General features: G+C 33.1%; 1 protein-coding gene across 1 annotated transcript in view; it reads left to right on the top strand.

Annotated features, from left to right (window-relative positions):
* The window catches only part of LOC134531691 (uncharacterized), a 187,360-nt gene extending 167,768 nt beyond the window's left edge, over positions 1-19,592 (top strand). The window contains exons 5-8 of the mRNA XM_063367501.1: positions 9,928-10,087; positions 12,752-13,001; positions 17,744-17,854; positions 19,283-19,592. Coding sequence (XP_063223571.1) covers positions 9,928-10,087; positions 12,752-13,001; positions 17,744-17,854; positions 19,283-19,408 — 647 coding nt within the window. The 3' untranslated portion in view covers positions 19,409-19,592. The remainder of the gene's footprint in view (positions 1-9,927; positions 10,088-12,751; positions 13,002-17,743; positions 17,855-19,282) is intronic.
* Positions 19,593-21,400: the final 1,808 nt, after the last annotated feature.

Below are 21,400 nucleotides of genomic sequence, written 5' to 3'. Positions count from 1 at the left end.
AAAAGAAGTGAAACTTATATTTGAGATATTGCTAGTTTCAATATTTCGATGTATATCAGTCCGAGCTGATGGACCCATGAAAAAATCTCTCACAATGTCCAATATGGAGGAAATGACAACTGTCACGCCTTAAACGAAACGAAAGAAAAACAAAATAGAATTTTCAAAGTCAAGTATTGAAACAAAAATATAAATTGTTAGAACTTAAATTACACGGAGATATATTGGATTCAAAAGTTTTTTAGGGCCTTTGAGTGCGCATTTATTCAACCAACAATACCTAGTGGCAATACCCGACGTTTCAGAGAAAATAGTATATTATTATCTTATATTTACAGTATATTAGTAGTATATATTGGCTGGTCAAAGCCTTCGTGTTGGAGTGTGGAGGCGGCACCGAGGTCCACTACTTAGATTATGATGTCATGGCCCCCAACTTGGATTCTAGAATCTTACACCTTTCGCCACAGTCGTAAGCCTGTGACGTCATTGTTGTAATTTTTGTTACTGCCAGCATCTTGAAAATTCGTTGTTATTACTATGCTATTTTAAAAGGAAAATTTCAAAATTTCTAAAAAATTTGAATAATAAAATTGTCAAACTAAAAAAATCTGCAATTTTGAAAAAAAAAAAAAAGACACAAAGAAATTCTGTAATTAATTTTTTTAAAATTAAAACTGCATCTGCCAGCTGGTGAACTTCTCATTTGTTAACCAAGAAAACAGTTCTAGCACAAACCAGAATTCTAATTTTTATATTTTTTTATATTTGATTAATTTTTGTGTTTTTGATGGTTTTGTGTTTTTTACTGATCTTGATTTAGTATAAAATTCGTTAGTTTTTTTTTTTTTTCGTGTGTTCCTGATTTTTACAGTCAATATTTTGTTGGTTTTCTCTATGTTCTCCGTATTATTCTTAGCGCTACATATGCTTATGTACCCCGATTGCTTCTGGTTATTAATGAGAAATCAATCTCTGCATGATACATTTATTACTTAATGCTGCAAGCAATTTTATTAAAAGTTAGAAGTAGTATAGTTTGGGGGCTCCGGGCACAGGCTTTAAGGCTGTGGTGCTAGATGCTGACCGCCCTCTTGGATTTGTGACCTTAAAATTTGGCCTTGGCCGTGAACTTGACCTTCAAAATTTGCGGAAATTTGCCAAAATTTGCCCAAAATTCGCCAAACCTTCGAATTATTCTGAAAAAAAAATTCCGCAAAATAATCTCGAAAATTTTGATAATTCAAAGATTAGGATTTTAAAAAACTTCAAAAGACTTTTTGCCTTAGTAATAAAACTGAGAATCCTAAAAGCGGCTTAAAAGTCCTAAGAGCTAGCCGCTTTAAGCCACCGAGGTCATGACCTGTAAAATTAGGATGCCAAGGCAGCCATTTTAAATTATAACATCACCGTTTTAATTTCTGTTATGGCCGCCATCTTGAAAATCTCAATTTATTAGTCGATTTTATTGAAAAAAATAAAATAAATAAAATAATTGAATTGATAATATTTTAGTAAAAAATATTTAAAAAAACATATATTTGCGACATGGAACTTGGAGTCCTCGGTTATAACCCAGTGAGGACGACAAAAAAATTGTGACCGATCCTTCCTACAAGGAAGCCGCTGGCAGACTGACCACTTATAACAAAATATATATATCGTCAGCTAGTATGACGTCATGTCCGCCAATTTGAAAATCCGTAAATTTATTGCTAGGAAATCAGGAAAAATTAAAAAAAAAAAATTAAAAAAATTGATTCATTAAAATTAAATTAAAAATCATTTAAAACCTTGGTTGCACTTTTCGTTACGTCTGCCATCTTGGAAAATCGTAATTATTTAGCTAGAAATTCGGGAAAAATCCTAAATTTATCAAAAAATTCACTCATTTAAGTAATGATTGATTAGATTAGTTCATATTCTCAGTTCGATCCCTTGGCAATGCATTAATATTTTTTTTTGTGAAACATATAAATTTCATTAAATCATGATCAAAGTCCTAAAAGAAGCATAGTTTCCATGTTAGCCATCATCATCCTACAAGCAATAACGACCACCAGCTAAAAATAAATTTAATTAAAATACCAAAAAGTCTCAGTTTTGAGAAATAAAACACCACAAGTTCTTTTACAAACATTAAATTTATTACATAATTTCTATTCCACGACAGGAACACTTGCGAAAGTTAACAATCATATAAACATTTAGGCCTGCGTTGGCTTGAAATGACTAATTCTAAGCTTCAATAGGTTTATACTAGACAGAGACCAGCCAGAAGATTTACTGACAAAGTCCTCCTCTTCTTGACGGAGTTTCTGGATACCGTGTTAAACAGTTTGCTTCACATCGTCAGAATACTAAATTACTGCAGCCGATGTATTGAATGCACAATTCTTCACTTTGTCATCGAACAGATATGGCTTTCCATATATACAGTTTAACCACAATTTATATTTCAAACGTCCGTTTGATGCTATGTCATCAGTAAGCTGATTGATTATTTTCTGTCTTATATCGTCAAGAAAAATAAAAATGTCCTTAACACCAAATGCTCAATTGGCTCCAAATGCTGAATAAGCACCAAATGCTGAATGAGCTCCAAATGCTGAATCAGCTCCAAATCTCCAACAGCGCCAAAGCTCCAACAGCTCTAACAGCTCCAAAGCTCCAAAAGCTCCAACAGCTCCAACAGCTCCAAATCACCAACAGCTTCATAGCTCCAACAGCTCCAACAGCTCCAAAGCTCCAACAACTACAAATGCGCCCAAATGCTCCAACAGCTCCAAATGCTCCAACAGCTCCAAATGCTCCAACAGCTCCAAAGCAGTAAAGTGACAAAAATTTGCAGGGAAAGTAGTGTATCCAGACGATGTGTCAACAACATTTTGCCATTACCAATATCGAGCAATTGTTTGGAAAATACTTCACCAGATTCGTCATTTTGCAATACGACTCGCATATTCATATTTAATTTTAGTGTCTTGACGTATTTCCTTAAAATGGACGACTACAAAAAAGCATTAAGTTTATCGGCTGGCGTTGATCGAGGCATTACTGGCAATGTTTGTCGAAAATCACCAGCCAATAGAATCATCGCTCCACCAAATAGGTTTTAGTTGTTTCGTAAATCTTTCATTGTGCGGTCCAATTCCTCCAAAGATATTTTTTTGTGTGCTATCATGCATTCATCCCAAACGATTAATCTGCTTTGCTGCAACACTTTGGCCATCGCAGAATTCCTAAAAAGGTTTCAAGTTGGAGTTTCATTAACTTGCATGTTCAACAGCAATTTGAGTGCTGAATGAGCTGTGCAACATCCATCCAACAATGTAACTACAATACCTGATGATGCAAGTGCAAGTGCAATACCGTTTAGCGATCGAATCTTTGCCAAAATCAATGATATCAAGAATGTTTTTCCCGTTCCACCGGGCGCATCTACGAAAAACATTCCGCCAGTTCCATTGTTCACTATTTGCATGAGTATATCATAGGCATTTTTTTTTTTGCTGATTTAGAAGGGATACGTGTCTTTGAACGGTTTCTCTTAATGTATCGCAATGCTATTGGGTTTCGCGTCTCAACTCTTCAATAAATGCGTCGTGCATTGGGCGATTGGGCATTGTCATTCCTAATTGTAATATTCTTTTGTCGGTAAGCATCAAGCACGAGTCGTCAATTAAAATTTATGCTCCATTGTGAATTTCTTCGTTCATTTTCAAATCTGCATTCAATGTTCTAAGTCACATCTGATGCAATCTGTCTTCGGCTATATGATCTTTATTGTTGTTCCATATATCAATCGATGTGGATGGAAAGCATGTGCACAAAATTATAGCAAACAATGTTCATATTTGTTTAGCATTTGACGACATTACAGCATATTCGATTGTGTAGTCCCAATGAGCGCCATTCTCTAGCAATCCCAAATGTGTGGCAGGTTTCTCTATATGTGCCGCACAATACACCATTAACTGTTCGCAGATGTAGAAATGATGTTGGGCCACGAATATTGACTTACAGTAAACGCAAATAAAAACACTCGTCTTGAATGGGATGGATTGTGTAAATATTTCCTAGTGCATCGGCGGAAAATATTTGTGCGTAACCTGGAACTGGCTGCCCTTGTTTCCGTCGTGGAAATTTCTTTGACGATTGGTTTCAGGTATATATAATATCTTGGGATTTCAGAGTTAAGCAACGATCTGACAAAGTCTTCATTTTGGCACATTTCAAAGAAGCTAGTCAATAATGTCGATGGTGGCGTGTCAACTAGTAATACATTCTCAGTTTAAAATACACTCTTTGACCATTTTCCAAATGTACGGCCAAGTGAAAAACTGTTGAGTGTCTTTCATGTATTGCAAATGAAAAAATACGCCACATCGCATCGTTACTGCTAACATAGCGGCCCATTTGAAATTGAGTGACTTCATCGTTTGAATTTTCGGCAGCACCTCCAAGCACAGCCATGTCACAACCTTTGTTCACGTATTGCAAATGTACTTAATAGATTTCACGGACTGGCAAAATTCGAATTTTATGTGTGCTTTAATTGCCTTTGAGAGTAACGGCGAAAACTGAAAAACCCAACGATTATCAACTTCAATGTCCTGTTGATTCACATTGACTATTGTTGACCTTCCATTTTAATCTGTATATCTGCGGCGATATATTGGATAACCATTTTTGCCAGTATTTGTTTCTGCTACTAATTTTCTTGGGTAGAGCTTTGATTATTTTCCTTCAACCATACATGGAGAAATAGGATTTAATATTCCACAGGGACCATTAATCATATTTTTGTAATCACCTCATGTAACAATGGATCTTTATCATTATCGGGAATTTCTGCTGATATTTCATCATTGATTTCATTCGGTCTTATCCTCTCAAACAACTAAATGAGTATATGTGCATGTGGCAATCTGCGCTTTTGCCACTCGACTGAATACATCCAACAACGCGTCTCTCCGAACACGCAATGCTTGCCAATAAAATCCATGAGTGATTTTTATTTTCTTTTGAACACCCTTGCAGTGATGTCGTGGCGATCGATGTGTGATTGGCCAGGTAAAAGTTCATGTCGAATGTCTGTCCACTGTGGATTGCACGTGACGTGATAAACAAGTCTGGTGTGCCAAAATGACGTACATACGACATAGCATTTTGAGCGTATTCATGAATATGCCGAGGACTTCCGACGTATGTTGCTTGGGAGAATATTTGTTCTGCCGACATTCTGTGCATTTCCGTCAGCATTAATTGCAGCCCGCAGATGAACATATTCCTCGGAACGGAGTTTTGCCTGGTTCAACCTGATAAATGTCAATCGCTCTGTCTCAACTTTCACGTACATATCCCCAGCATATTGGAGAAATAGACGCCGACATTTTAAGATGTGGTAGTCCTCATTTTACCAAACCATCAGTCGGTATGAATAATAATTCATTGAACTAACATTTTTGTTAGTTTTGGCGCCTGTAATTGGATTCATCATCTTCATTGAAAAATGATACCCATCTTCACTTTGCCAAAATAAGATATGATATTGTAACGCATTATATAATCGATGTGTTTCGGAGACACGCTGAAGTTGATCCTTCCGCCTATGTAAAACAATATCTCGATTATCTAAATTTTCACCCACAACGACAATAGCGACTTCATCAATTATTGTTGGCGCATAAAAAACATTTTGCGTGTTGTCCTACAGGCGTCTTATTGGCTCTGATGACAATTTTGTGGTTATCAGTTGGCATGCGATCTAATGTGGTCATGAATAATCCAACCAATTCGTTGTGTTGATGGAAAAATATTTGGAGTTGGTCCACAATTGGTCTTTTCACTGAATTATTGTGTTCACAACGCTGATCGTCTTGTCTTGCTGAATCGCCCATACAATAAATTTGCAAAAATTTGTAATCACTGTCCGGCGTTGGTAATAAGGAACCTGTTTGATGATCTTTTTGACCCTGAATCTTGAAAGTGGGCATAAAATTATCTCGAATTATTTTTGTTGCACCAAATAAGGTCATTTGAAAGGAATTATTGTACTGCTGGATATGAGTCAAAATGTTTTCGGAATCTGAAACCAACTAATTTAGTGGGTCTGGTGGTGCTTCCTTTGCCATCAATACTATCTGGCCGCTGGTGCATTATAATCCAGGGGCTTTATTTTTGAACTTCAATGCCTTGCAATGTGAACATACAACGTTCATAGGTCCAATAGCAACGATTTGCTGTGAACTGTAATCGATTGCCACGTTATAATTGAATGCAGCTCGACGTGAATCAAATTCAACATTTCTATGTTATTGATATCTATTCCGTTCAACTTAATTTCGCACTTCATGTTTCTAATTAGTTTGACTTGCTCTTAAATATATTTGACTTGCAGCATTGCGAGTTCTGCGACCTATGTTTGTATGTATTCTTCTTGGCATTTTTAATATCAAAATTTCAACTGAAAAGTATAAATGAACAAACTTATAACTCCATACAATGTTTTGATTAAATCGACTGTGCAGTGTCCACTAAGAAATAAAAACCATAATTCATTAACAATATGCAAATTCAAAGCAAAATGGTTTAGTTTTACCTCGTCAAAGATATCATTCCGACCAGGGAGCAGGGTAAGGGTTAAAATTTGTTCTTAATGCCGACCATGGATTTCCATGATGAAGTCCTTGATTCCGACCAATACAACTAACTAACGCAAAGAGAATATAACGCTACGCTAGAATAATGCGATCTTTGTAATCGGTATTGGCAATGTGCGATCTGTCTGAACAATTGACAGACAACTGTCAAACAACTGACAGTTATTTCAAACGTGCTTAGCAAATAGTATATAACGCTGGGGCTAAGGTTACATTAAAAAAGTTTGTAATAAGGCAAGCGCTAAGTTTTCCTAAATTTTTTAAGTTTCTGCGTAATTTTCTTAATTTTTTTAATCGAAGAACCTTCTACGAAGTATAAGAAAACATTAAAAAAAAAAAAAAAAGATGAATGAAATCAGTAAAGCCATTCTCAAGTTTTAACTTGACCAGGAGAAATAGGTGTGTGTGTGTGTGTATGTATGTATATATATATATACACTATGGTTTGTGCATCTATTAATAAATTCGCACGGGCCGGCCCTAAAATAAATTTTAACTTAATCATGTATTAGCCTCAATGCCATCTTGCATCTAATAAATTTGTATTTACTTACCCATAAATCTGGAAAAAAATTCAATATTTTATCAAAAGAATTATCTATTAAAACAATGATTGATTTGATCCATATACGTCCATTATTGGATTTTAGACAGTGGTATGATTATTTAATGCCTAAAATTAACTTTATTTGTTTCCTTTTACATTTCATGGAGTTTATTAGTTATTCTCTGTACGTAAAACGACTCTATACAGAATACCTGACCGCCAAATTAATATGTTGTTGCAGTGTCTAACATGGAAGGCTAATTTATTATGCAGGGAATACCTTTCAATGAGTTTATGTACAAATATAGTCATATAGGCCAAGTGTCTCCGAAATAAGATGTAATATTCGTAACTACGCGACCACATTTTAAATAGTCATTTTCAGTGTCAGACCAGTTGTCTCCGAACGAGTCCAATCATGTCATGAGTAAAGTCTTATCAATGCTCATTCGTTATTAAAGAGGAGTACATTAAAAAACGAAAGCAGATTAGTTAAAAAGGAATCACATTCAAAAAAGGAAGCACATAAATAAAGAAAGCACATTTAACGAAAAGAACGCAGAATTTGACGAAAATTCAAAGCAGTAGGTTTCTAACTCATCGCAGGGATACTATCTGGTCACAGGGATACGATCTCGTCCTGGAATACGGTACAGAGATACGATCTCGCCACTGGTCTCAGGGATACTATCTCGTCACCGGAATAAGGCAAACGGATACGATTATCATCGTAGGGGTACGATCTCATCGGAGGGATACGGCGCAAGGGTTCTATCTCATTACATGAATACGATCTCTTCAGTAGGATACGATCGGTCGCAAGATGCAGTAGAATGCAATGTCTCCTAATGTATTTGGCTCCAACTCTCTTTGACTCCAACAGACTTTGGCTCCAACAGTCTTTGGCTTCAAAGCTCAAATTGTTCCCATGTATCAATGCTTCAATGCTCCAAGTGCTTCAAAGCTCCAAAGCCCCAATGCTCCAACTACCCCGAGGATATAACTGTTACAATGAACCAATGCTCAATTTGTTCTTATGCTCAAAATGCTCAAAAATTCCAATTGTTCCAAGTGCTCTAATGCGCCAACTCTCCAATGGTCCAATTCACCAATTCTACAATGGTTTCAATGCACCAAATATCCCAATTATCCAGTTTATCCTAGTGTTCTAATGCTATAAAGCTCAAATTGCTCCAATACATCAATTATCCTATGCTTCAATACTCCAAGTGCTTCAAAGCTTTAAAGTTCCAATGATTCGATTCTCCAATGCTTCTAGTGCTTCAAAGCTCCAATCCTCCAATGCTTCAATAACTCCAATGATCCAATTGTTTAAATGCACCAATATTTCCAGCACTACAATGCTCTAAAGCTCAAAATGCTCCAGTGCTCTAATTGTCCATGTGTTTCATTGATAAAAAGCTCCAATAGCTCCAATGCACCTATGCTCCATGTGCTCCAATTCACCAAAGGTGCAATTGCTTCAATTAATATAACTGCTCCAATGCTCCAAAGCCCCATTCAGCGGCGAGAGTTAACTTAACTCATAAAATAAACTTGACAAATTAGTCCCTATTCTTGCAACATTTGACGCCACATATTGTGTTGTAAATAATATTTTTTTTTTGTGTGGGATGCAGGATGCTCACTCAAGATCGCAAAAGAAGGATGACTTTGTTATACATTAAGGTGAAGAAAATCATCTTGCAAAATTGGGTTTCTCACCTGTTTCAAAGCATAGCAATCCTCTCAGTAATGCATCTTTTATTCCATGATTTGAACAATGCGCAATGCTCACTCACGATCGCAAGAGAAGCATGGCTTCACTAGAAATCAAGGAGAAGGAAGTTCTGTTTGCAAGTAAAGTATTTTTTTTTTTTAGTTGTTTTAATGCATAGTTATAGACTGAGTAACGATTTTTTTGTTTGAATTCCACCTAATTATATTGTACGTACTAATTAAATAACAGGAATTCAGCGATTTATACGAAACTCAGAATAAAATTTCTTGTCTTATTACGAAAAATGTTACATACAGGGATTATTTACTCAGGAATAACCAGAAGCACTCCAAGAATATCAGCAGACGTATTGCCAGGAATAACCTGGAGCATATGGAGAAACCCAACAGAAGTCTCGCTATGAATGACCAGAGGCACCAGGATAAACCAACAAAATAGCACACAAACAAAACCAGCGCACGTTTTGCTCAATCAAGTTCAATAAATCACAAACAAAAAAAAATTAAAAAAAATTCAAAATTACAAAATTTAGCTTTGCCCAGCTAGTGAACTCCTTTGTTCGGCAAGGATAGAGTTCTAGGATAAACCAGAATGTTTTTATAATATTTCTAATTTTGGTAGTTTATTTTTATTTTTTGTTAATGTTTCTTCAAATATGTTTAATGACTTTTTTTTGTTAAAGTGATCATCGTGGTACAGTTTTCAGTATGGTATTAATTTTTTATGCGTTTACCATCGACAGGAAATGTTCCTTAAATAAACACAAGTAATATAAAAAAAATATTTAATATAAATATTTATTATAACTAAAGCAGTATTAATTTAACTATATTAACATTGTGTCCTTTACGCTTCGCAGAAAAACTCAATTAAATTTTAAATTACGAAACAAATTAAGTAATTTAACGTTCAAATCAAATCAACACCAATTTCATGAAGTTAGCTTCAACTCATATTTTTCATATGTGTTGCAGATGAGGCATTCCTGGAACACTTCCTGTACGGCTGCAAGAACAGGCTGTCCCGATGCAAGGAAGTCCTGGACATGTACTACACCGTGCGGGGTGCGGTGCCCGAGTTCTTCAAGAACAGAGATGCAACCTCCAAGAGTTTTCAAGAATGCTGTGAAGTCGTGTAAGTATTTAAACTATAAAAAAGTAAAGTTATTTAATTACCTAAACAAATTAATTTTTTTTCGGTAATAAGTAGCTTGTAAAATAAAAAAATAATATGAACAATATTTTCATCAAATTATGAGAAACCTATGATTGAAACACCATCTTTACCTACTGACTATAACAATTAACGATGATTTTCTGCCTTAATTTTGTAATTTGACTTGGATATAATATACACAATAAAAGTAATACTTTTCCTAGCGTTTATAGCATGAAATGGACACTCCATCCATATAATATTTTTATTTATGTTTGGCCAATAATTTAAAGGATTTATAAATATTAAATAATTTAAAAAAATTAACATATATTAAAATATATTATTCCACTCGAGTATCTACTATATTTTGTAATTTTTCAATATGAATGATATACTTTTAATTTGACCAAGGGTAATTAAATACTTGTGGGTTTTTTTGGATTAATAAAATAGTTGCAATATTTAATATATATTTTTTTCTTTTTATAAAATATTTAAACCTTGTAAAGTTTATATGCATATTAAAAACGGTACTAAATTTTATTACTTTTTTTCTTACACACTTTGGAACCAAATTTTTTATAATATTGTTACGTTCGAGTTCATAAAGGAAAGCCCAATTAAAGATTTTATTACACTACAGTTTTATTTATTGTCACGATTTACTTCACTAACAAATAATATAAAAATGCCTAAATAATTAATGACACTTAAATAAATGTCTCTTCCCCAGTCACTTGTTTCTTACACACTGCACACCTAGCTGGGCCGCACCTCTGGCGCAACTCTCGCCGCAGCACCCCTCGTGGACCACCGTCGCGGGACTCCGTCGTCGCACTCCACTGCCGCTGCACACTTCCCTTCGCCGAGATCCCACTCGACGCTTCGCTCGGAACTTCGCTCGGGACTCCGCCGCGCCCGCGACACTATCGCCCGGAACTGAACTCTCCGCCCTGAAAACCTCGTCCAGGGACTTCGCTGCTCTATTGCCCGGAAACTCCGCCACGGGAGAACTCCGAACTACACTGAACTCACTCACTCCCTGCCCTGGAACCTTCGGCCAAGGACTTCGTCAATCTGCCGCACCCGCGGCACTATCGCCCCGGAAACTCCGCCGCGGGAGAACTCCCGACAGATCTCCCCATGGTACCGGTGTCCTCGGCAAATATATCAGCCCAGGCGCCTTCTAGAATTCACGAGCGCGGCTGGGGCCAGTCGCGTCATTCCGCAGCAGTCAGGTTTCGGATGTCAAGATAACAGCGGCTCGTGAGGAGCTGAGGGCTGGAGGGAAGGGAAGTGGCGAATCAGGAGCGCGTGGCACTTCTCATGTTGCGGCGGCTACCTGATGTCAGCCACTAGCGCTGCACCTGCGCGCCGCAGCCCGGCTTACATTCGTAACAATATTATCGTAGAATATAAAAGGGGCTCCTGGGACAGGTTTCAGGCTGATGATTGTGGATTGTGTCAATGTGATTGATCTGACGTCACGGCGGCTATCGTGTATAAACTTGACCTTTGACCTTGATTTTGACAGTAAAAATTTGTCCAAAATTTGCCAAAATTCGCTCAGAATTCGCCAAAATTCGCCCAAAATTTCCAGTTTTTCGGAATACAATTCCAATAAAAAATCTCGAAAAATTTGAAAAATAAAAAAAATTTCTTTTTAAAGGAAATATTCCCGTTTTGAGGGAAAATGTACCGTTTTTAGTCCTTAAAAATACCAGCGGCTTGAAACGTCCCCATAGCGGTTTAAATTTACCCTGGTCAACCCACTGTAAGCCGCTGTTGGGGAAGCTTTAACCTTGACCTTGATCGACATAATGGATCCTAGATCGTTGTACTTTTAGTTACGGCCACCATCTAGAAAACCTGTAATTTTTAACTAAAAATTGGAATAAAAATTCAAAAATTATATTAATCAAATTTTCATAAAAACATTTTAAAAATAATAATATACGAACTAACGTCACGAAGTCCTCGGTTCGAACATGGTAAAAGCAAAAAAAAAAAAAAAAAAACATTTAAAAAAATGGTGACAGACCCTTTTTCCACGGAAGCCACCGACAGACTGACCTCCCACCACTTATGTCAAGGTAAATATACCGTCAGCTAGTATGACATCATGTACACCATCTTGAAAATCTTTATTAAGTATCCAATTTTAATGAAAAAAAGTTCTTCAGTGCATGTCTGTAATAAAGCCATGTCCATTACTGCAGGCGGCTACTGACGACTATCCAGCGTCCTCAGTGTTCGTCTGTAATAAATACCATTGTGTTACAGCTGGTGGTCACTGATTTTATACAACGTCCTCAGGCTCATCTGTAATAATCGTTGTTCCATTACTGCAGGTGGCTACTGATGCTTATTGAACATCTTCAGTTCCCTTCTGAAATAATGGCAGTTCCATTTCTTTAGGTAGCTGCTGACGACTATTCAGTATCCTCAGTACTCATTTGTAATAACAGCAGTTTCGTTACTGCAGGTGGCTACAAACGACTATCTAGCATCCTCAGTGTTCGTCTGTAATAACAGCAGTTCCGTTACTGCAGATGGCCACTGAGACGACTATCCACCGTTCTTAGTGTTTTTTTTTTTTTTTTAGCAATGTGTTAAAACTCTGTACGCGCGTGCTTGCAGACAATTTTTGGTACTACCGCGCATGACCCCTGAGGGCTACAGGGTGGTCTTTATGAAGATGCGAGAGCTGGACCCGGCGAGGTTTGAAGTAGAAGAGTCCATCAAGAGAGCCTTCATGGGCTTCGACCTGCGCCTGCGCGCTGAGAAAGTTCTGGGAGACGTGCATGTGTACGACGCTACGGGCATCACCTGGGCCCACCTCATGAAGTTCACACCCACCATCCTCAAGAAGCTCATAGTCTGCATCCAGGTGGGAGCCACGTATTACCTAGTGTATTTATCAAGCCATTTAATTATCTCCAAAAACATTTGTTTCACATTTCCAGTGAAATTAGTAATTAATTTTACTCTTACTTACATTAGTAAAACAAATTACCTTTAAATTAAATTTAATTTTGTTTGACAACATGCATTTAAACAAGTTAAATTATGTAAAGAAATATATTTAATATAACCACTGTAACCACTGTCTGCAAATGTATATTTATTTTTATACCACGTCTTGGGCACATTGTTTGGGGCATCATTTACAAATACGAAAATTTAATATTTTCATCACACATAATATCGTTATTTTAAAGATGCTTATATTCTGATAGTAATATTTATATGTGTTACGATGAAAATATTCTACATTGACGATAAGTACAAGTTGATATTATTATTATGTACATTTTAAACTTTTACACAGCTTAAATCAGGTAGAATCAATTTCTAAACATTTGTTGACAGACTTTTTTAGTTAATTGTTAAAGCAATAATGGCGTTTTAGATCAAAACTTTATAATTTGTTTCGTTGTGATGGGTCTCAATATCACTGCTGAAATGAGATAATAATGATGATCCCTGATTGTTTCGTGGGTTTTGTTGAATATATTGCAAAAAAAAAACTTGTGGTTTTTTTCGTGCCGCTTTAGATTCGCCTTGTTCCAACATTTAATCATTGCTTCATCGTAAGATCACACGTAGTATCAGCTTCTTAATAAGCGAGCAACAGTAGGCTTCGAAAGGAAAAATGCGCCATTATTAATTGTGTCATTCTTGTTTAAATTTCTCTCTTAAATTGTTATTTGTTATTTCATTTCCAAAATTTTTATCTAATTGAAGTTTCCTACATGGCCACCTAAATATGAATATGTAATAATATTTTTTTAGAAGTCTATTTAATATTAACATTAAAGCAAAAGCTTTTCGTATCAATCGCTTTTCTATGATGATAGTAATTTCATAGATTATCATTTAACATTTTGTCTAAGTAAAGCATTATTTTTAAATGGATAAGCCTAAAAGAACAAGCTTCATTCTGAGGATTCGAATTATAATAAACTATACCGTGTATTCATTTTATCTTTAAATATTAGTTTTTAAGTTCAAAATAAAAACAAATAAGTAAAATGTGGTAAATATAGTTTTAAACATGTGATGTTTTCAATAAAAGTAACAATTTATATCTAAATATATTTTTTTTTAATTTTGTATAACCTTCAAAAATATATATAATGCTTTTATTTATTTAAATGAATTTCCTTATATTTTAATTCATTGAATTTACAAAATAATGTAATTGGAAAATTTTATTTATTTTTCCCCAAAAGCGGAGGAAAAATACTTTTTTAATGTAACTCATAATATACCAGAAAATTTAAGCGTGTGCTACAAAAAATTCATTTTTTTATTCAAACATGCTAGTGTGCTTACACAGCCAGTGCAACTGCACTGCATTTTTCTACTCCATGTATGGGTCTAAATTTTATGAAAAATTAATTTGGTTAAAGGTATTAATTTACGGTTCAAATTTTTTATATATGTGCATTGTACATATCAAATGACTCATGTTATTATTTTAAAAAACGATAACGTATAAAATGGTTTTAAATTGTAGGAAAATTTTAAGTAAAATTAAATCATCATTTTATTTTAATACAATAGTATATACAGTTTTGAGAGTGTGCCTTCCAATTTTTATAGATTTATTTTATTCGTTGATCTATTGTTAGGTACGGTAACTTCAACAGACGCACTTACTTCATATCTGCAATTCCATAGGTTTTCAGTGAAGTTTTTTTACATATTATAAATGTCATATTTATAAACACAAATATTCTATATCACTTCTCTTAAATATGGTGTTGATATATTTTTATACAATGAAATTACATTCAAATATATTTCCTCCCATTATGAACTAGGTACATTGATGTCTCATCCCAAAATTTAAGTATTCTCAATATTCAAATTAAAACGTTAAAAGTTGTTTGCGAGAAAGTTAATACTTACATATATGTGTAAAAAATAGAAGCATTTAAAAGTAATCGTTATAATAATATTTTATTTTAAAAATATGATGTGTTATTATTAATCACTTTTTTGGACACGAAAGCATAATGAAAATTTAATAAATATGTTATTGAATAAATTAACTCAATAAAGAGTACCTAACGTAACAATGAAAGCCCCTATCCATTGCAACGATAGCATACTAGGTGTCATGTGCTTTGCATGCCTGTCAGAGTTGTAGCTTTACGTTAGAAATTCGTTACTAGCATTTATCGAAAACAGTGTTATTTAGGGTAATATCACATTGTGATATTTGTTTATTTATTACAGTGGAACGTATTGTCAGTCATATTTCAGCCATTTATACCCAGCGTCAGATGGTAAACTACACGTCGATTTCCATTTTCATCCTGCTGCTTCATGTTTTATATTAAATATCTTCTCTTTTATTTATAACAAAATAAATGGTTGTTTTTTTAGCTCCAACTTCAAAACCGTACACCATCCTACAAGTCCAACGAATGTATTAGAATTGTTAAGTCTTGTCGAACCTGTAGCCAAATATTTATGTCCAATTCCAACTCATCTTTCATATAAGCTGTCCCATAACTCGACGTCAAGCCGAAAACAAATGATATGCCAGTAAATTACTTTGCTAATTAAAAATATGTGTCGTTGTTGAAGAGTTATAGGTATTTTTTAAAAAAATTTTTAAAAGCACAAATTCCACCGAAATATTATAAACTTTGGCTCAATTTTGTTTCTGCGCTATTATTCATAAAACCATTATTGATAAATTTTAAAGATTAAATCAAACATTCTGTACATTAAGAAAGAAAATTTATTAGGAAGTATACAGGGGTAGAAATTGTTAATATGGTGAATTTAAATAGTTATAATTAAAAAAAACACCTTTCTTGTTTAAGATGTCATTTAAAATTATTGAAATTTGAAGAAAATAAATTTATAATTTTGAAAAGTAACTTTTGTACAGTTTTAAGTTTTTAACGTTTCCGATTAAAAATGCAGTTGTATGTATGATGTTGCATAATTCACGCAAGTTATTTTCTCCAAAATTATTACATGAATGATTTTTTTAATGGTAATCAATAATAGGATTTATTTTTTATTGCGTAGCAAAAAATAATATTCACAGTATGTTATAGTTTGGCTGTAGGTTGAAGATTTTAAAAACTTGTGAAAAAAACTTTTAACTCAAAAACTATGACACTTTTTGAATATAATTTTTTTGATTCAGAACCGTTCAGATTGACTTTGATTTATGGGACATTCTATAAATTAATATAGTAAAGATATTCATGGTGGAGTTTCCTGCAAAAGCTATCAGGATTTCAATGGAAATATTACAACCATTGGTTTTGTCAGGATCATTGTGATTTTGTCGTGGCACGAATATCCCATAAACCAGAAATACTGTTATTCAATCATGTAAAATTATATTCGTTACGAATAGTTAATTTCATATCCTTCACTTCTTAAAGTCAGGAATTGTTAGAATTTGCCTTGTAACTGGTGTCTAAACTTTGTTTGAATTTATCTTTGCTTGTTTGAAAGGCCTGTAATTTAAAAAAAATATATTTATACATTATTCTCCTTTAATATCCTAAAGTCTTTAAATAAGATTCCATACCAAAATTAAAAGATTATTGTATTATATGCACTAGTGAAAAATTATGGAAAATGTTTTAACAAATTATAATATGTATTCACTCTTTTTTACTATCTTGTGAGTAACATTTATTTAATGATAAGTGAATAAGCTAGTTATGAATAACAGTAAAGTAGAAATTTTCGTTATTAGTGGGTGTCATAGAATTTGAATTTTTAATTTCATTATTGTGGAATTTTTGAGTACAAAATTCATTGAAGTTAAATAAAAGAAAACTGCTTCTAAGTAGTTATTAAATTTGTGTTAGTAAACTATGTGAAAGCTTTAATTAGAGTTATTTCTAAAAAAAAATTAAAAAGGCATTTATTTTTTCTTTGTGCTGTTATTACATAAATTGAATTAAACTGCATGTAGTTTGAATAAGGTAAAACTAACGGGGCGCCAATATTACTGAGTCTTAAATATACCGACAGTGAACTTTCTGATCAAATGCTTATTGTTTTACATCCCGTAAATTGTTCGATTTTTTTCACAAAAAAATTATAAATTTCTTTATTTTATTGTTATATGTTTCATAATGTTATTGATATTTATAACGCTGTATTTGCTTTCTTAATTTATTTAAACGACACCATTAAATATTTGTTAGGACAATTTTTGCATATTGGGACTTAATTTTTTTCATGCCTTAATGCAAGTCTGTGATGGTTTTTATCTTTTTTAATTTATTTGCATTCTAGATGACATAAATCTAATTACAAAGAGTATGTCAAAAAAAATTAGTACAAGACCAAACGAAAGCATATTAAAATAATTTTCTTTTTGATATTAAATTTGTTTTAATAATAATCAGTACCATAAAAAACAAAGAAAAAATATTTCTTAATACGAACTACTTCAACCAAAATAAAAACAATTTCATATTAATTATGAAATAAAATTACCATATTGATCATTTTTGTCAATATTTTTATAGTAAATATATATTTATATTATTTAAATAAAATATTTACATTTTTTATCTTAGAATATTTATTTCAAAACCAATAAGATGATACTTAACATACCTCTATCTGTCTCCTCAGGATGCTTTGCCTATTCGCATCAAAGCAATGCACTTCGTCAACGCGCCAGTATTTATGGACAAGTTTATTGCTTTCCTAAAGCCTTTCTTCAAACCCAAGCTAAGGAAAAGGGTGAGTCTTAATATTATATATCGGTCTACTTGTCAGGTGTATGTGACTATCTTATAATATTTATGCTTTGAAAATTATCGTTTGCGATTTATTAGTGTGTTTTTGATTATCTAAGGTCTTTTATTTTAAGAATTAAATTTACAACACAATAACGAAAATTTACTTGATATCTTGATGTGAACAACTTATTGTATTACAATCACATCTTGATAATATATTGAGACCAATAAAATGAGTGTTCTTATTAGTAGTAAAAATAATTATTGTTATTTTTTTAGATAAATAAAATAAATTTGTGTTATTTTAAATGAACTGTGTCTTCCATATTTTGTGTACTGTTAAGATACCTAAGACGTAAATTGCATTTTGGAAAGAAATTAACTGAATCTATTTAAAATGTTTGTCTCATGTGTTGTCAACTATAGTTTTTTTTACTGAATATAACATGTTGGTACCATTTTCCTCTCAGGTTCTCTCTCTATTTTTTGCTCGATTCCACATCGGTCAGAACACTTTTTGAATAGGAACAATATTTGTGGTATTAATAATGTCATGTTAGTTACAAAAATTTGATTGTATGTTTTTCTAAGTGTTAAATATTTTATGCTTAATATATTTTATAGGTGTGGTTCATAAATGCTTAAGCACAAAGTGAAAAAAAAAACAATAATTTACAAGAATGCACTTAAATTTAAAAAAATGAACGCAAGGTTAAAACAATATTTTATGTCTTAGTTATGCATTGGAAAGTTCACTGGGAATGATTCAGCATTCTTAAGGGTAAATGTTCCGTGCCAAATGATTATTTTATATTTACGTTCCACACAGTTAAACTTGGCTAATTTTTGAGTGTTTGACTTCCACAAAATAAAAATAAAAATATATTATATAGCATTAAATTTGCATAATTTGCTGGTAAATTAGTATTTTTAACGTTTTGTGTAGTATGGATAAGGAGAATGGGAAGGAATAAAATCTAAACCTTTAAAGTTTAAAAATTTAGTTTACTGGCTTTTATGTGATATTTTTTTAAAAATATATACCCTAGGAAAACATTATCCAATATTAAGAAGTATTTAAAGATCTCGAGAGGCCAAACCATATTATTAATTTTTTTTTTTTTTTTTTTTTAAGAAATTAAATTATCTCACACAGTATCCACCAGCATTGTCTTTAAAACCATTTTTTTTTTGTTATTTATTGAATTTAGTTCTCTTTATCTAACTGCCAAAAATGTTCATAATTTAGCTTTGCCGGTTAATTATGCAATACGTATGCACAGTTTATAAATATATATATATATAGTTCAAGAGGTTGACTAGTTTGAGCATCTAGTCCATAGATATGAAACACTGACCTGGAACGGGCGAGGGATCGCACCAGCGCGATGTGTGTGTGTGGTGATCTCGGCCGTGTCTGTGCCCGCAGTTGTTCGTGCACTCGCAGGGGGTCGAGGCGCTTCACGAGTTCTACCCGGCGAAACTGTTCCCGGCGGAGTTCGGCGGGACTGCGCCCGGAGCCCAGGAGCTCAGCGGTACGTTACCACCACATTAGGGAACACAATACTTGGTTTAGTTTGGGCTTTTACCCACCGTTCTTTACGACAGAGCAGTCTGCAAAAAAAATCAATCTCACGAACCTAATTATATGCCTGCACTTTAATTAAGTGAGCAGAGTGTCTAAACTTTCCTAGATCATCCTGGGTCCTATCATTAATTTTTGGAGAGGATTTATAAAAAAAAATATTGAACAAGCAATTAACACTGAAGGTTACTATGAAATTCTTGTTTTGGTAACATAAAGAGAAGTAACGAGTTAAGAAGTAGAATGGAAAAAAATTCACTCATATAGAAAGCAGTTGGCTCTTATCACGTTATAAACAACCTGATTTACGTGTTTCATATTTCCTTGATGTCAAAAATTTGTAATAGCAATAATTCTCATATAATCCCATGGCTAAGACTTTTCCAGTACACCCGGCGTTTGTTTGATTGTGTCATGGTCAAAAAGACCTACAATTCAAGCAATTATCAAAAATTGATTGAGTGCAACAATCGTATTTATTATTTTTATTACTTTTACAATTTATATGTATAATTCAAACATGGTTATAACACAGTAGTAGGCAATATGGGCTATCGCAGCAATAATTCATGAATATTAAAACGTGTGTGTGGCCCTGTTTTATGGGGGAAAAAGTTTACATCAAGCTCATTGCGATTCAAGCATTTATTAAAGATTAAATTACTGGTAAATACTTTTCAAAAATAAATCTTGTATATCTTTTTGAGAGTCTGTAGTAGATACTTTAAATTATCATCGAATCTCTGTAAAATATAAACAATTTTTTTATATTTAAAGGTACACCTTTACAAAACCATCGTCTCAAAAGAAAACAAAAAACACTACTCATAATAATATGCTTGTTTTATACAACTGCAAGGAAATGTTTTTTAATTATATACAAAAAGAAGCGAAAAATAAGAGGATATTCTTGTAGTTTTATTTTATGTCACTTATTTTTTATCTTCAGTATTCATTTTGAGAATAAGAAATGATAGTGAATTTTCCAATAGCCTATTTAAAATTTATTATTCCGTAATTTATATACGTAGGCTTAGTGTGAGTGAGACAAGAGTCCTTGTAGCAACGAAGAAAGTAAAATAAATTATTTAAAAGTACTCATGTACAAATATTTGTTAGTGTGTAAAAATTACATACAAATTTATTTTCAATATATTAAATAATATGGACAAATTTAATTGAGTATCTAATGTGTTTTTGCCCAAAACCCAATGCAAAACCACACTTTAACTAAAATTTTATTTATGCTTTTCTCAATAACAATGTCTTTAAATATTTAAATAGTAACTGTCTTAGCTACGTAGCTAAAAAAATGTAAAAAATTGAATTTGGCTACCATCGTAGAGGCTGTAGAAAAACCACTTTCAAAATGTTTTAATGCTTACGTTCAGCTTTAGTGTGCTAAAAAAGATAATAGATTTTGTCTTTTGTGCTCCAGTTTTTTTCGTGATGTAATACCCGTTACATTATTCTGTTTGTTCTTATTCTATTTGCAATCATCATCGTTGTAATTACATTATTTTATATTCTGGTTCTGGTGTAGTATAATTTACTGCAAATAATATCACTTAGTTACTTTAACTTGTGTAATGAATGTCGAACCTCTAATTTTAAAATATTTTAAAAACACTATTTTTATGTTACTTAGCACGTCCTGGCATGTTTTGTCTGAACTAAATAACATGATTTTTAAAAATACTTTGAGGACATAAATAAGAAAATGTAACATAATATTTTATTTGATTTTCTGAACTTAGGTTATCCTAACGTTTTTTTATTGCGCAGTTTCCAGACCTGCAATGGTTTTTTCCTATAATTGTTTTTTTATTCAAACATAAATTTTACAAACGGAATTTTCATTGCGAATAGTAAATTTTATTTTGGTTAGAGAGAATAGTTGGTAACACTTGTTACCTACACTCAGCTGGCTTTAGGAGGGAAACAGTAATTCATTGTTTACAT

The sequence above is a fragment of the Bacillus rossius genome, chromosome 5 (assembly GCF_032445375.1).
Source record: "Bacillus rossius redtenbacheri isolate Brsri chromosome 5, Brsri_v3, whole genome shotgun sequence".
NCBI lineage: Eukaryota > Metazoa > Arthropoda > Insecta > Phasmatodea > Bacillidae > Bacillus > Bacillus rossius.
Note: the sequence above shows the minus strand (reverse complement) of the source record. Positions and strands in the feature narration are given on the sequence as shown.